Raw genomic sequence first — 15,046 nt, 5'->3', positions numbered from 1 at the left:
ATTTGTGTTCGTTCTTACAAGCCTTGGAAAAAATAAGTCTTTGAACAAGAAACGCTAAAGTAAAAAAAAATAAAGAGCCTAAACGGATTTATCTGCTTCTGTAACCTTATTGGAACATTTTGAATGTTTACTAGGAAAAAGGGAAAACAATAAAATGTGTTAAAAAAAAGAACCAGGATTAAGTAACAAAGGGCTTAAATAATACAACAATAATTTAATTAATAAGTAACAGAAACTCTCAGAAGTCAAATAAGTGAAGGCACAAAGAGGATTTATGAGTAAAATATTAATAAACTTATAAAAAGGACTTACCAGGCGTCACGCTGTGCATTTGCACGACCAGAAGAAAGAATAAAAACAAGTTCATGATGTCAGCGCGAAACAAAAAGATGTTTGCCACTTTTAATCCCGCAGAGAAAGACAAAAGTGACGAACACTCGCTTGACTCGCAAACAGGAAAAATGAACCAGGAACTGTCGAGGCTCTTTTTATAATACTCCACCTGAGCCAATGAGGAGTCAGCATTCTGTGACGTCACAGTGAGGAGAGAAAACGAACGCTATTCTGCACAGAAAAGTGGCAGCAGTCAACTGACAAGAAGTCTTCTACTGGACTCACTAGAGAGCGCCCCTTGTGGCCACGTCAGGTAAATGCTTGTGTGGCTTTTCTGGGAAATCACGTGACTTGACAACAAAAAGGTGTGTCAAGTTGGCCGCCAAACTTGGAAAGAAAAGAAAGAAGGAGGAATGAAGGTGAGATTGAGAGTTAAAAGTAATGACAGGGCTGGAACATCCGATCAGTGATCGTATTGTAGTCCTCTCAAGAAAGCATCAATACAAATAATGATTGATAGACATAAAGTCGCTACACCGCAGGACATCCTCACTTCTTTTTATTTCACGTCTTAACTTTCACCTCCGTTATGTCTCCCAAGCGTGAGGCGTCCCTGCTGGGGTAACGGGACACGCATCTGCCTCGCATGGGTTCGATTCCCGGCCAGGGTTGCATCAGGGAGTTTCATCCTGAGTAAAAAAGTCAGCAGAAAGCCTTCATGAGATGGACTCGCTGTGGCCAAAGTGCTGAACGTGGGGGAAAAGTGTGAGGCAGACGCTTCTGCTGGCAGAATATCAAAGAAAGTGAAAGTAAAAGTAGACACGGTAAAGCCAAACATTGAACTCGATGGTGATTATTTTTATTTTGTCGTACCTGTCAAAGGTGAACACACTTATCCACGTAGGTGAGTAGTAACGAGTTACATTTACTTAGATAAGAAACACAACTTTTACTTTGCTATATAACATATTCAATATATGTATAAAAATATACATTTAGGTCTCCACTCAGGCTTCATCCCAGGGACCCCAAAGGATTTTGTTCAAAAAAAATATTTAAAATGTGTCATTATTTTGTATTATTATTATTCCAGGTTTAAATCTGTAGATCAACATTAGGTCTATCTGTCAATATAACCTTTTCAAAGATTTAAGTTGTATGCCCTTTTTGTCAAAGAAAACCCTGTTTTGTTATGGAAAAAAACACAAAATATGCAATAGTTTCCCCCAATAGAATTTTAAAGAGGAATATTTGAGATTATATAATAATTGGAGCCTTAAAAAATTCAATACATAAAAAACATTGATTTTAATTTATTTTTATTTTTTAGCAATGACACAAAAGAAAAATCCTACTGAAATTATTGGAGATCCAAAATTGTCCTACTCATTAGAAATAAAAAAATATATATTTTTTTACTGTTTACTTTAAACACAATCATCTTCAGATGAACTTCAGATCCATCCATCATGTATATATATATATATTATTGGTGTTTTTTTTTTTTTTTTATATGGCAAACACAAAACATGCAACATTTTCCCCCAAAAATATCTCAAAGTGGAATATTTAATGTGGCGTCGTTGGAGCCTTGAATAGGTCAATAATCCATAATGACATTGATTTTGATTTATTGTTATTTTTTTAGTAAACAACAGCCTAGATGGCAGCTTTGTGTTATTAGAGTAAACATTGCAACATTTTCTTGTCACATTTCACCTGTTTGCTCTTTAATAGCACTTTTTTTATTTTTTATTGTATTTTTAGAATTTGCTTTGGCCATTACAAAATTACCCGCGGGCCGCAAATGGCCCCCGGGCCACACTTTGGACACCCCTGTACGAGGATGACAGGGGATGCAAAACAATAACACATGCCCTTCTTATTTATGATTTACTTTTTAAATTTGATCAAAGTTCTGTACAGTGCAACTGGAATTTTTAAATTTCCTGAGGGAACTCTACTGAAGGAATCAATAAAGTACTATCCTTCTATCTATCCTCGCTCATCCATGCGGACTTGGCTCTCTTGGTTGCTTTGTTGGGTTTGCTCCTGTCTCCGGCCATACTCCCCCCACCACAGCAGACGTTGGCGTGGAACACCACAGAGTGTATATGTTTGTTTTTTGTTGTTGTTTTACTTTTGCGTCTGGTTGCATCAGCTCTCATCTTTTAAAGTCTTTAATGTCCTTTGTGTTCTTTGAAATTTTCCCTCTTACACACATGTTTATGTGTGGTATGGCTATGAGGTTTGTTTCCCTTGGCCTCAGTCTGGACCCCCTCTACAGGGGCCCAGATGTTTGCTGTTGCACAGGCATGGGATAAAGTGTGTAACTTTTTGTCTGTAAAATACGTCATTGCAGTTTTTTTTATTAGCATGGATGTAATCTAGGAACAACATTTCATAATTAATATCCAAAACCCCTGTAGCGGTAAAGTCCTATACTTTTACTGCTACTGGTTGCCGAATATAAATGAAGCTAGTTCAGACGTGTGCAACCGGCTAATAATTGAGGCCCAGAATTGTGTCCATGTTTAACCAAAATATTTACTAACATAAAGTCACAATTATATAACACACTTTGTTCAAAAACGGAAAATACACGGGAGCAAACAAACACTAGCCTGGCACAGTCAAAAACTGTTGTGCCTCTACTCAGCAACACCTGGGCAAGATCCTGACTCCTCCCTAAATATCCAGGCACTTGGCCTTGGAGCCAACCCCTTGAGTGACGTCATCAATTTGACAGACAGAAAGTGTATTTGGCTCTAACACACCAGCCCCTAATTGCTGCTGGCGTGACGAACAGAGCGATTTAATTTGGAATCGATAAAACAAAAATAGAGCCATAATACCAAAAACAAACACCTCTTTCTTTGGTTTTCATGTTCCCTTTTGCAATAATGCAGTTAATTTACTCAATACCTTCACCTAGAAGGCATATCTTTGTAACAGGTCTTTAGATGATAATCCTTTTTGTTTGCAGGCAAACTTTTTTCATTTGTCCACTTTTGTCGCTCTTGTAGCAACGGTAAATATTCGTGAAACCACCTGTTCCAAAAAAGGTCAGCGATATATTGCCTCTGCCTCCATTTCCTTATGCACATCCAATACAGGTGATCTATTACCAACAGTACATGTAGACTGTAGCTGTCTTCTTTTCCTACTCCTGGCCATCAGCTTTCTTCGTCACCTTGGGGGTAGGAGAGCTTTTTTTTCTTCTCAGTTTCCTCCTCTTCTTCTCCCAAAGGACTCTCGGGGTCGTTTCCTTCCTCCTCTTTCGGGGAACTCTTCTCTTTTTGGACTTGCCATAGTCGCTGTCCTCGTCATCTTCCACCATGAAGTCTTCATCACTGCCAGACTCATCAGGATCCAGGTAAGCTTCCTCTGGGTCATCCTGCTCTTCATCCTCACGGCCTCCGTCACCCAGAAGGATTTCCCGCTGTTTCGACACGGCCTTGGAGACTGCCTGGCGTATTGTTCGCATTCGACTGACTTTTCTTTCATCGTCACTGTCATCTGCGCTCCGTTTTCTTTTTGGTGTCTTCCTGCTGGGCTTCTCTATCTTGGGCTTCTTTTCCTTTTTTGACATATCCTTTTGATCTTTGGATCCCTGCTCATTGAAATCATGCATGTACTGGTTCATAAGCGGTTCCTCCAAACTGTTAGGAGTAACTGTGGGGCGTGTCATTGTCTTGTAATGGCCCATTAATCACCCACCCCAATAGGGTTCTGACAGCATAAGGTCCATCTCCGTGGCTGTTAATCACCTCCTGTGGTTCCATTCACTTTGAGGCGTTGGTGCCAATTAACAGGTCCACGTTGGCAGTTATCCGAGAAATTTTAATGCCTTGGAGGTAAGGCCACTTATCAAGTTCTGCCTCACCAATCAGATTGTTAGTGTACACGGGCATCTGCCTTTGAGTGAAGACATCAGGAAGCTGAAAAAAACTTACTACAAGTAAGCTGAGAGATTTCCAGACCACTGCTCGGGACCACCTTACTGTGCCCCAAGGTGCGCAAGTGGATTTTTGTTTTTCGGCCTTCTGTGTTCAGCCTGTTCACGAATTGTTCAGAACAGAAGGTCCCTGTGCTTCCTGGATCTAGGAAAGCATATGTCTGGACTATCTTGCTGCCGTTTGAGTACTTCACTTGAACGGGCAGGATGGGTAAAATTCCATATTTGCCAGCCCCTGTATGGCCACAAGTTGATGATGTAGTGCAAATATCTGCTTTTACCTTTGGAAGTTGGCTATTTTCTCCACTTTCCAGATGCCTCCTGTCAATATGTAGCACTTTGGGATGCGTCTTGTTGCAGTAAGAGCACGTGATGCGCCTGTCGCAACTCTTGCTCAGGTGCCCTGTGCACAGGCAACCAAAACACAGGCCTTTTTCTTTTAGAAAGTCAAGCTTTTCCCTGTGTGCCTTATTTTCCAGTATTGGACAGTCCTCCAATGCATGTTCACTTGTACAGTAAAGACAGGAGGTGTTCACAAACTTATTGAGGTGTGGAGCCGGTGTAGGTTTAACGACAACTGCCACATGAGTTGCGAAACTGTTCCTTCTGAACTGTGATTTGCGTTGATGTATAGGCTTGGGTTTGGTTACTGCTTTATTTCGAAGGATGTTTTGAATGTCGCCAAAGACAGGATCCGAAGCAATTCTGACTTGCTGTTCAATAAATTTCACAATGTCTGTGAAACAAGCACGTCGCCTTTGTTGGTCAACAATGTCGGCTGCTTTTCCTCTCCACTGGTCCCTTAATTTGTGTGGCAGCTTTTGTATGAGCATCTTCATGCTAGCTGGCACCAGCCTTGGCGTCACTATAGACAGCCATTTTAAACTAGACAAACAAGTCCATGGCGTTTTAAAATCGTGTTTTTATCACCTTCGTCTTTTAGTAAAGGTTAAACCGTTTTTATCTTTTAACCTTTTTGAACAAGTGGTGCATGCTTTTATTTCAAGTGGCCTGGACTACTGCAATGCACTTTATGCTGGCATTAGCCAAAAAGCTCTCTCCCGGTTGCAGTTAGTCCAGAACGCGGCAGCAGGACTTTTAACAGGGGCCAGGAAACGCCAGCATATAACCCCAATTCTTCAGAGTTTGCACTGGCTCCCTGTTCATTTTAGAATTGATTTTAAAACATTGCTGTTTGTTTTTAAATCTTTACATGGACTGGCACCTCAATATATCTCAGACCTCATCCAAATTTACATTCCTGCGCGCGCTCTGAGGTCCGAGAGCCAGTTCCAGCTCGTGGTGCCCAAGACCAGACTTAAGACCAGGGGAGACAGGGCCTTCTCTGTGGTCGGCCCTAAGCTCTGGAACACTCTGCCCCTCCATGTTCAAACTGCTTCCACAGTGGAGTGTTTTAAGTCTCGTCTTAAGAACCACTTTTATTCTTTGGCTTTTAACACTACGTGAGTTGTGTGGTCCTCTGTTCTCTGTTGTCCTCTGTGTTTTTTATACACTTTGATTTCTATTTTACTGTTTTAATTGATTTTACCCTTTAAAATAGTTTTTAATCATATTTGTTTTTATTGGTTTTATATTTATTTATTTATTGTTTTTATTCAGTCATTGGTGGAGCATAATATGTATATATATATTTTTTATTTTATTTTATTTTATTATTGTTTTTTTTACAATTGTTTTTAACATGGCTGTGCAGCACTTTGGAAACGTTATTGTTGTTTAAATGTGCTATATAAATAAAGTGGATTGGATTGGATGTTGAGTTCGTCCAAGTACTGCAGCTCATCCATGGCATTGGAGCATTCTCACAAGTACAGTGCGAAAGCTTGGAGATTTTTTACATCCTCAGACTTGATGTTTGGCCATGCCATAATTTTGTCCATGTAGGCTGCTGTTATTTTTGAAGGATTTCCAAAGTGTTCCCTTAGTAGGCGTTTTGCTGTAGCATAGCCTCTCTCTGTAGGCATATAGAGGCAACTGCGCACCAACTCTCTGGGCTGTCCTTTGGTAAACTGCTCCAGATAATACAAGCAGTCACCACGATCATTGCTACTTTCCCCAAAACCCAACAATTAAAAAGTTATTCAGGAGCGCTCCGTATCTTCCATTGTGTACGCGTGTTTGTCAACATGTGTGCGATGACAGCCTGTGCGCTACCTGTCAGTACAACACCCAATCAAATTACACCCGCGTTGTTTTCGTCACACAGCATTCATCCAATCAAATTGCAGGAAAACCAACAAAGAAGAGCTTTCAAACAACAGAAGAATAAGTGAATAAAATTATGCCATAAAGTGTTTCGTTCGGGTATTAAAAGTACGACTTGGTCAACAAAACAGGAATCGCCGTATGCAAAACATGCGGTTGGAAGATTACAGACGGAGACGCAACAACTTCCAACTTCGTTCGACATTTGAAGTTGCACAAAGAAGGGTACGTTTTGAATGTAAGCTAACGTTTATTGGCTGAGTAACGTAACTTTTATTCGTTGTGTAGTTAAATGAGTGAGGCTGTAAACTCACTGCTAACGTTAGAACCATAGACATCTTATAAGTAGACACAGCATCGAGCGCTACTGCCTATTGCCGCTGACGTGACGCGCGGCCGCCATCTTGGAGTGGTGATCCGCTCCACTCAGGGCAATTCCTTTGGCAGGAGCAATGAATTGTCAGCACATTTAATTCATATTAACTCACTGAATACCACTGATACTCACGCGCTTTTTTTGTCATACGTGTAACTATGATAAAAGACACATGTCTTGGCATGTTCATAATTTGCTTAACAGTAATAGAATATTCTTATATGCTATAAGTGACCAGACGTCGGAGATCAAAACTGGGAATATAATCCCAGAGAAGGGGAAAAAAACAGTCAGCTATTTTTAAGTTAAAGAAACAATATGATTAGGTTATATATACATGCGTATATCTTACATAAACAATGTATGAATACATTAGATATCTATATATCTTACGGACCTATAGACCAGTGGTTCTCAAATGGGGGTACTTGAAGGTATGCCAAGGGGTACATGATATTTTTTTAAATATTCTAAAAATAGCAACAATTCAAAATCCTTTATAAATATATTTACTGAATAACACTTCAACAAAATATGAATGTAAATTCATAAACTGTGAAAAGAAATGCAACAATGCAATATTCAGTGTTGACAGCTAGATTTTTTGTGGACATGTTCCATGAATATTGATGTTAAAGTTTTTTTTTTTGTGAAGAAATGTTTAGAATGAAGTTGATGAATCCAGATGGATCTCTATTACAATCCCCAAAGAGGGCACTTTAAGTTGATTACTTTTATGTGTAGAAATCTTTATTTAAAATTGAATCACTTGTTTATTTTTCAACAAGTTTTTAGTTAATTTTTACATCTTTTTTTTTCAAATAGTTCTAGAAAGACCACTACAAATGAGAAATATTTTGTACTGTTATACAATTTAATAAATCAGAAACTGATGACATAGTGCTGTATTTTACTTCTTTATCTCTTTTTTCAACCAAAAATGCTTTGCTCTGATTAGGGGGTACTTGAATTAAAAAAAATGTTCACAGGGGGTACAAGTGTCTGCCAAATACTTAAACATATATAAACACCTGAAAGTCTTTATTTCAGCTAAAACCACCAATCTGTTTCCCTGGATTCAGAATAAAACAATTCTGTCTTACTCAACAAAGTTAGTATTTGAATACTTGAAGACTTATCTGTGGTTACAATAAAATGAGAATGCATCATAATCAGTGGCGGCTGGTGAATTTTGTTTTAGTTGGGCCTGAAAGTTTGTAAACCACATACCTGTAGTGGGGTCATCCTCCCCCAGAAGATTTCTTTGTGATTTTCACATACAAATATTGTAGTTCTTTGCTCCTGCTTAACTCTGAGGTAATATTATTTTCACAAAATACAACCAATAGTATGCTAATGTAAATTCTTACTTGTGAAAAGTAATCCTCCAATTCCTATTTTCAACAGTCCGCTCAATTGAGCAGGAAAATGCTGAATACCAGCCCAGCATCTTTTTTTTCTACCTGTCAAATGTTGGTTTAGGCTGTTTGCCGGCTCCTCATCACCACTTCAAGATGGCGGCCAAATTGCTTGCGTCACAGCAGCCAATTCTGCGTCTACTTATAAGATGTCTATGGTTATAACGTCATTGCAAACACGGCAATCTGTTGCGTCCACTGCAGATGTTACCTTATTCATACTTATTGTCAAGTGATTTTTTTTAAGCAGGGTTGCATGAGGTACCTACACATAACGTTACGTTAATGAATGTATCACACACAGTAACGTAATATTAGACGGCGGTCAGCAGCACCGCGTATTTTAGCCACCTACAAAAAGACAAACATAGTCAAATAAAGGTCAGTTAAAATGTATACTATATTAAGAATATGTGTACATATTGCATAGGGCCCTGACATCTAACAAGTACAGCACTGTTCATTGTTATGTTCATGTATTTGTGGTTTTTCATGTGTACACAGACATAAACACATACAGTATGAGATGAGATCAATGAGATAAGGTGACAACATGACATAAACTGCTGATGAACTAGTTACAATGCAATATTCCATGGAAATACAATGTTAACACTTTTGTGCAAATAAGTACAGTCGCACTTGTTTTTTCAGATGTGTTTGTACTGTAAAGGAATGAGTTAAATGTTTAGAATAACTGGTTAATAGTGCTATTATGAAGTGCAATGTCAGCACTGTTTTTTTTAATAATAAATACATACAGCGTTTTAAAAGCATACACAATCTGTGTACATATATTAGTCTGTGGTTAAAAAGACTTGAAATGACTCGAAACCCAAAATGCAGGACTTGGGACTTGACTTGAGACTTTCCAGTATTGACTTTGGACTTGACTCGGACTTGCCTGTCTTGACTCGGGACTTGAGGGCAAAGACTTGAGACTTACTTGTGACTTGCAAAAAAATGACTTGGTCCCACCTCTGGTAACGGGACACGCATCTGCCTCGCATGGGTTCGATTCCCGGCCAGGGTTGCATCAGGAAGTTTCATCCTGAGTAAAAAAGTCAGCAGAAAGCCTTCATGAGATGGACTCGCTGTGGCCAAAGTGCTGAACGTGGGGGAAAAGTGTGAGGCAGACGCTTCTGCTGGCAGAATATCAAAGAAAGTGAAAGTAAAAGTAGACACGGTAAAGCCAAACATTGAATGCATGCTTGCTTCAAGTCACCTAAACTCGATGGTGATCATTTTTATTTTTATTTTTATTTTGTCGTACCTGTCAAAGGTGAACACACTTATCCACGTAGGTGAGTAGTAACGAGTTACATTTACTTAGATAAGAAACACAACTTTTACTTTGCTATATAACATTTTATTACCATGGTTACATTCATTTATATCAGGGGTCAGCAACCTTTTTGAAACCAAGAGCTACTTCTTGGGTACTGATTAATGCGAAGGGCTACCAGTTTGATACACACTTAAATAAATTGCCAGAAATAACCAATTTGCTCAATCTACCTTTAATAAATAAATCTATATGTATAAAAAAATGGGTATTTCTGTCTGTCATTCTGTCATACATTTTTTTTCCTTTTACGGAAGGTTTTTTGTAGAGAATACATGATGAAAAAAACACTTAATTGAACGATTTAAAAGAGGAGAAAACAGGAAAAAAATAAAAATTAAATTTTGAAACATAGTTTATCTTCAATTTCGACTCTTTAAAATTCAAAATTCAACCGAAAAAAAGGAGAGAAAAACTAGCTAACTCCAATCTCTTTGAAAAAATTAAAAAAAAGAATTTATGGAACATCATTAGTATTTTTTCCTGATTAAGATTAATTTTAGAATTTTGATGACATGTTTTAAATAGGTTAAAATCCAATCTGCACTTTGTTAGAATATATAACGAGTTGGACCAAGCTATATTTCTAACAAAGACAAATCATCATTTCTTCTAGATTTTCCAGAAGAAGAATTTTAAAAGAAAATTCAAAAGACTTTGAAATAAGATTCAAATTTGATTCTAAAGGTTTTTCGAGATTTGCCACAATAATTTTTTTGAATTTTAATCATAATTGAAGAAATATTTCACAAATATTTTTTGTCGAAAAAACAGAAGCTAAAATAAAGAATTAGATTAAAATGTATTTATTATTCTTTACAATAAAAAAAATAAATTTACTTGAACATTGATTTAAATTGTCAGGAAGAGGAAGGAATTTAAAAGGTAAAAAGGTATATGTTTTTGAAAATCCTAAAATCATTTTTAAGGTTGTATTTTTTCTCTAAAATTGTCTTTCTGCAAGTTATAAGAAGCAAAGTAAAAAAATAAATGAATTTATTTAAACAAGTGAAGACCAAGTCTTTAAAATATTTTCTTGGATTTTCAAATTCTGTTTGAATTTTGTCTCTCTTAGAATTAAAAATGTCGAGCAAAGCGAGACTAGCTTGCCAGTAAATAAATACAATTTAAAAAATAGAGGCAGCTCACTGGTAAGTGCTGCTATTTGAGCTAATTTTAGAAGAGGCCAGGGGGCGACTCATCTGGTATTTGCCTTAAAACTCCACAAACATTTTTCGACCCGTATGTACAGTCACCGTGTGCTCGGTGAAGAGGTAGGATTAAATATAAGTCTTACTTCTTAATATTACTTTTCAGATTTGTTGAAAGGTGCAAATGGAACCATGTGATGTTACTTGACGTAAACATGTCTGTAACAAATACATCAAAACTATAGCCACATGTGTAATGACTAACATTTACATAACATTTTGTAGATGACATTGCATGTCTTGTCTTGTTCTAGTCTGTCTTTTGAACGTACAAGTAAATGTCTTGTTTTTAGTGTGAGGTTTAACTGTTGTGTTTATTTTGTGTCATTGTGAAGTTTTTTGTACCTGAAAATCAGATATCCCGGCCCCCCAGACACATTTTTTCCTCTAAATCTGCTCCCCAGGTCAAAATAATTGCCGAGTGTGACCGTGTGTCTTGGCTACCACTCTTTACCGCATCTCTCCATGAACCCCGATACAAACATCCGACCAGGAGCGTTGGGCTGCAGTGCATTGTGGGTAGGCGAGTCTTGTACATGATCATGTTCTGTCGGTTCATTTGCAAAATAAACCAGAGAGCACAACTCAGCTTTGATACAAAATGAAAGTAAAAAGTCATGTTGGAATATTTTCAAAAACTCAGCTCGGATTAATTACTGTTCTCTTGGTAGTGGAGAAGAAGTGGGGGTTAGGGGCCAAGGTGGTCTCTGATCCATCTTTGACACGGCAGATAAAGGGCTGGGAGAGGTTAGACCGAGGAGGCATGGGTTTTTTTTTTTTTTTACTACAGCCGACGAGGCACATATGTTTTTCAAATTAGACTGTGTCGTATTTTGGGGGAATCAAACAAACATTACAAAGAGATTCTAGGACCAGACAATCCATTGGATTCGATCCAATTATCTTATTCAGGAATTACATTTTATTTTGAAAAAGTTATCAGTAATCTGGAAATACGTGTTATTTATTGGAATTGTAGATTGAAAAAGAAATAATCAAAAGCCATACATCATGAAACAGGCTACAGAAGTACAACAAATCAAAGTTGAAAGAAACAACAAGCCCAACTTTATATTCATCAAAATGTGCTTTGAAAAGTTTAACAAATGCCCCAAGGGAGCGGTTTGCCTGGCATGGGATGAGATGCTTATCCATGGCGATGTAGAAGCTGTCCATCTTGCTCTTCTGACGGCCAACAGCGAGGAGGTATGGCTGCCGACCCTGCTGGTTGCGGAGATGCTCCTCCATACTGCAGCATGACTTAGGTTGAGAGAAGGAAACTAAGTATTAGACACCAGAATATTGTGCTGCCACAAAAAAACATTATTAAAGTCATTATTCAAACATCCTCTCAATCTCAGTGCAAAGATAGGAATGAGTGTTAAGACTTAATTTAAGTTTCATTCACTTTTTAACTGCCTTCATTTTCACATGTGGCTAAGAACATGACACATGACAAGTAGTTATCACTTTCATAATATTACCTTATGAAAGACAACAAGTCTCTCAATGGCATCACATGCACTGATTTTTGGAGACTTCGGTCCTCCTGGTGGTGGTGGAAGGAGATGTATGAGCAACAACAGGGAGGCCATTTCATGGTCGTAAGCTGAGGACAAAGATTCACAAGAATTAACTCAAGAATTTTCACATTTCCTCCATCTAATGTTCATATTTATTCCAAATATCAGATACATTTTCAGAGATACAGGAGATACTTTAAAAGAAGAAAAACAAACAAAACTCACATGTTGCCTCATCACTTCCAATGGAACATTCTGCTGACTGTAACAAGCGCCGCAACTCTGGTGCTGAAGTAAGTCGCTTAGCCTCTTTTATGATGTTTGGTTTGAAGAACACATCCCACTTCTGAAGCAGCCTGGAGGATGTCTCATCATCAAATAGGAGAATGAAGTCTTGCTCCACCTTTAAGAAAGAAGATATTTAACTACCACCGAAGGAAATACTTTCAAATGTCAGGCTGCTCCAAACATCTCATTCCAAACTTACCAATCCTTTTGTATCGAGGAATCTTGGGAAGATGGAGAGGATATCAGCACTTGTACCTGGGTCATTAACAAGCTTCTGACGGTGCTGAAATGTCTCTCTCATCTTCTGGAGAATCACGGAATTGTCTGTGGTATGGTTGAGCAAAGATACTGCCTCTTGACAAGCATCCCCATCAAGCTGATTGTCGACATTGACAATCCTTTGGAACTTTGGGCCTCCTGAAGAAAGGTTCAAAGAGCTACTTGGTGGCGCCTCAGATCCACGCCGAATTTTCCTTTGGACTGTTTTCAGACGCCAAGAAATGTATCCTGTGCTACTAGCAGTGTACAAAAGACTGTCTCTGAAACGCTTGTTTTCTTTTTGTGTCATTGAGTTGCTTGAGTGTAGTTCACTTTTACGACACTGGAGGGGGCATTGAACACATCACTATATCAGCAAGCTCTGAAAGTTAAGGTGAACTTCGATGTCATTTGTTTAATTGACAGTGTGCGTCAATACAAAGTGAGTTACTTTATATACACTTTAATATAACCTGTTTTGTGCTTAAAACTATATTGCAACTCATTTGGTCAGTTTTATTGTTGTCTAATGGCTGTTTGTCATCAGGTTCGCAAGCTAACTGCTAGCTAAATATCATACCCTGATTGGGGCCTGTTTGTAGCATTAGACATGTTTGTTAGCCCCAATTGACAATTTAGAATTATTGTTGTGATGCTATTTAAATTCTAGTAATTATTACATTACTTAGGGCTGGGATGTTCAAATTCTGTGGATTTATGTAAACTGTGTATACACAGCTAAGTAATGTATATTTAACAGCCATGTTGTTGCATGCTTGTGCCTATATTCAATTGTATTGTGGTCACTTTAGTTAATTTACAATAATTGTATTTGTTTGTTTAGGAAACCACACACATACACAAATGCAAACGAACAATTCAATATACAATTGAACCTGCAAATCTGGACTTGGACAATCTATTATTTCTCCTGCACTCACCTGAATGAATAATTGCTGTCCTGACCCGACACCCTGAAGTGATTGCTAATCCATATTTAACCAGTCATAGTCGTCATTACAAGCAGCATCATAGAAGTGTTCCTGAAATGAAAAAAGATTAAATTCATTGTCATACTTAGTTCATGAGAAATCTCAGAGAATTCATATCAGTGCTATGCACATAGCATCAGGGCCAAAAATTGCAATTATTGAAATAAATGTTGATGCAAGAATGACATGAAAATAGTCATATAAATAATAAAAATATGAATTACATAGCCTTTCTTGGTGTATGGATCCTTGAGAGACGGGAACAGCGTCACTATGCCAAGAGCATATTCCTCTCTGACTGCCTTAGTGGGAAGGTTTCTGATAGGAGATATCAAATTTTTAATCTAGATCCATGTAATGGCCATGTTGTTATCAAGCACAAAAAAATAGAATGTAAAAACATACATACCCATGACTATCAATCATGTGAGCCACCAGTATGTTGACCATTTGTCGTCTTGTGATATCTGTTAGGGTTTCTGTTGTTTGGTACTCCTGAAGTACTGCTTCACTGCCAGACTTGGCTTTTAACACAGCTTCAATCAACTGATAAAAAACAAAAACATGAAAATGCAAAATATGGTGATAAACAGCTATCCTTGACACGCAAAAACTGTTTTAATGTGTAAAAAAACTCAAGTGAATCAAGCTTTGTTCAAACCTGTTTAGCTGATGTTGCATCATGCTTATTCTCTTTTCGCTGTCTCTTGCGAGGGATCTCATCCATGGTAAGAGTTCCGCTTGAGTTGAAGCTAGAGTCAGAGATCTCAGATGCAGAGGACAAGGACAGGTCTGAAAATTCTAAAGGAATAAAAGAAAAAAACATTTGATCATTTTATTCAGTAGTGTACAGAGTGCCTGATAATACATGATGTTATATCTCACCCTGGCTTGAGAATATTGTCAGCACCACATTGCCTTGTCCAACCAGGTCGCTGAATATTTCCGCATCAACTTCTGTCCCTGTTGCATCCTTGTACATAATGCTTGCATCGGGTGGCAGGCAAAATCTCTCAATGACTGGAAAACAGTATGAGAAAATTGTGATTTATGTGCTTTATGTGCAGTTTCATTTGTCTCACAGCAAATGACTGTTCTAGTTAGATGGAGTCATCCAC

At 37.9% G+C, this 15,046-nt stretch overlaps 1 protein-coding gene and 1 long non-coding RNA gene across 2 annotated transcripts in view; both read right to left on the bottom strand.

The window, feature by feature from the left end:
• LOC133552133 (class I histocompatibility antigen, F10 alpha chain-like) overlaps window positions 1-523 on the bottom strand; it is a 2,347-nt gene extending 1,824 nt beyond the window's left edge. Inside the window, exon 1 of the mRNA XM_061899499.1 lies at window positions 313-523. Within this exon, the coding sequence (XP_061755483.1) occupies window positions 313-367 (55 nt within the window). The 5' untranslated portion in view covers window positions 368-523. The remainder of the gene's footprint in view (window positions 1-312) is intronic.
• Window positions 524-12,351: 11,828 nt separating this feature from the next.
• Window positions 12,352-13,952, bottom strand: LOC133552141 (uncharacterized). Its single transcript, XR_009806632.1, has 3 exons — window positions 13,878-13,952; window positions 12,616-13,279; window positions 12,352-12,476 (listed from the first exon to the last, which is right to left on the bottom strand). It is a non-coding gene; the product is annotated as an uncharacterized LOC133552141 (long non-coding RNA).
• Window positions 13,953-15,046: the final 1,094 nt, after the last annotated feature.

This window comes from Nerophis ophidion, linkage group LG04, assembly GCF_033978795.1.
Source record: "Nerophis ophidion isolate RoL-2023_Sa linkage group LG04, RoL_Noph_v1.0, whole genome shotgun sequence".
Lineage (NCBI taxonomy): Eukaryota > Metazoa > Chordata > Actinopteri > Syngnathiformes > Syngnathidae > Nerophis > Nerophis ophidion.
This window is presented reverse-complemented; position numbering and strand designations above follow the sequence as displayed.